At 38.1% G+C, this 1,201-nt stretch overlaps 1 protein-coding gene across 1 annotated transcript in view; it reads left to right on the forward strand.

The window, feature by feature from the left end:
* The first annotated feature begins 111 nt into the window (after positions 1-111).
* pla2g12a (phospholipase A2, group XIIA) overlaps positions 112-1,201 on the forward strand; it is a 2,948-nt gene continuing 1,858 nt past the window's right edge. Inside the window, exons 1-3 of the mRNA XM_016249134.1 lie at positions 112-572; positions 651-727; positions 877-1,042. Of these exons, the coding sequence (XP_016104620.1) occupies positions 353-572; positions 651-727; positions 877-1,042 (463 nt within the window). The 5' untranslated portion in view covers positions 112-352. The remainder of the gene's footprint in view (positions 573-650; positions 728-876; positions 1,043-1,201) is intronic.

Genomic DNA, 1,201 nt, shown 5'->3' on the forward strand with positions numbered 1-1,201 from the left:
ATCGTTGTTCTAGTGTTTTTTTCTTCATCGTCTTTATTTGATTTATGTATCTATGTACTTATGTCCAGTAGGTGGCGGAGATGCACCTCGAGTAAGTGTGCCAAACTTCATGCAATAGAAAAGTAGTAGAAGAAGAACTTCGCTCATTTATCAACAAGAAGCCGGTGCTTTCGCCGACGTGGACTTGGTTTAATATTACTTATATATTATGAACTATTTCTATTAGTAATAACAACCTTATTATTAACATATCTATTTAATCATGCGGGTTCTCTTTTTGGAAACGTAAATAAAACAAATACTTTACCGATAGACTCTAGAGTTAGCCTGTCAAAGTGGGATTTGTTGAACTATGCCCTGTCGTGTCATCCGCGTTACACTGCTGCTCTCTGTTGGGATACTGATTCATGTGACTAAAGCCGATGAGTTTACTGAAGAAATTAAGCCTCCAGACTGGAGAAAGACTCTAAAATCCATCCGGAACGGGTTTCAAAAAATAGACAAATACCTTAACATGGCTTTAGACCTGGTCGGAGGTTCAGACGGACGCTGTATCTTTAAGTGCAATGATGGTAGGTCGGTTTGAACATAAGAATTTCTTCTGTCTTCATCATTGGGTTTAATTGGTCATGGGATTTGGCTCTTTTTAGGATACACACCAGTTCCTCGTCCCAGCTACAAATCACCTCCACCCAACGGATGCGGCTCCCCACTGTTTGGATTTCAGGTGAAGAGAGAAAAGCTATTACTCATATTGCTGAATTGTGGGTTTCAGTAATATGTATTTGGAGATATAAATTGATTGCTTCTCTAATTTGAATACTGCTTATTCTTTTAATATTCTCTCTGCCTCTGACTTGTGTTGTTTGACTGCAGTTTGATATTGGGCTCCCATCAATGACCAGATGCTGTAATGAGCACGATCTGTGCTATGATACCTGTGGAAGAGAGAAAAGTAACTGTGATAAGCAGTTCCAGGTCTGTCTGGAGACCATTTGTTCTCATTTACAAATGACACTGGGTGTGTCCCAAAGTGTTCAAGGTAAGTTAAAACAAATTAAAGGTTGATTAATTTATTAGATGGAAACGGTGTATTTTTCAACTTGACCGTGTTGCTAACAATGTGTATGTGTATATATATTATATACATATACAGTGGTGTGAAAAAGTGTTGGCCCCCTTGTTGATTTCTTATTTTTTT

This window comes from Sinocyclocheilus grahami, unplaced genomic scaffold (assembly GCF_001515645.1).
Source record: "Sinocyclocheilus grahami isolate Dianchi unplaced genomic scaffold, SAMN03320097.WGS_v1.1 scaffold25.1, whole genome shotgun sequence".
Lineage (NCBI taxonomy): Eukaryota > Metazoa > Chordata > Actinopteri > Cypriniformes > Cyprinidae > Sinocyclocheilus > Sinocyclocheilus grahami.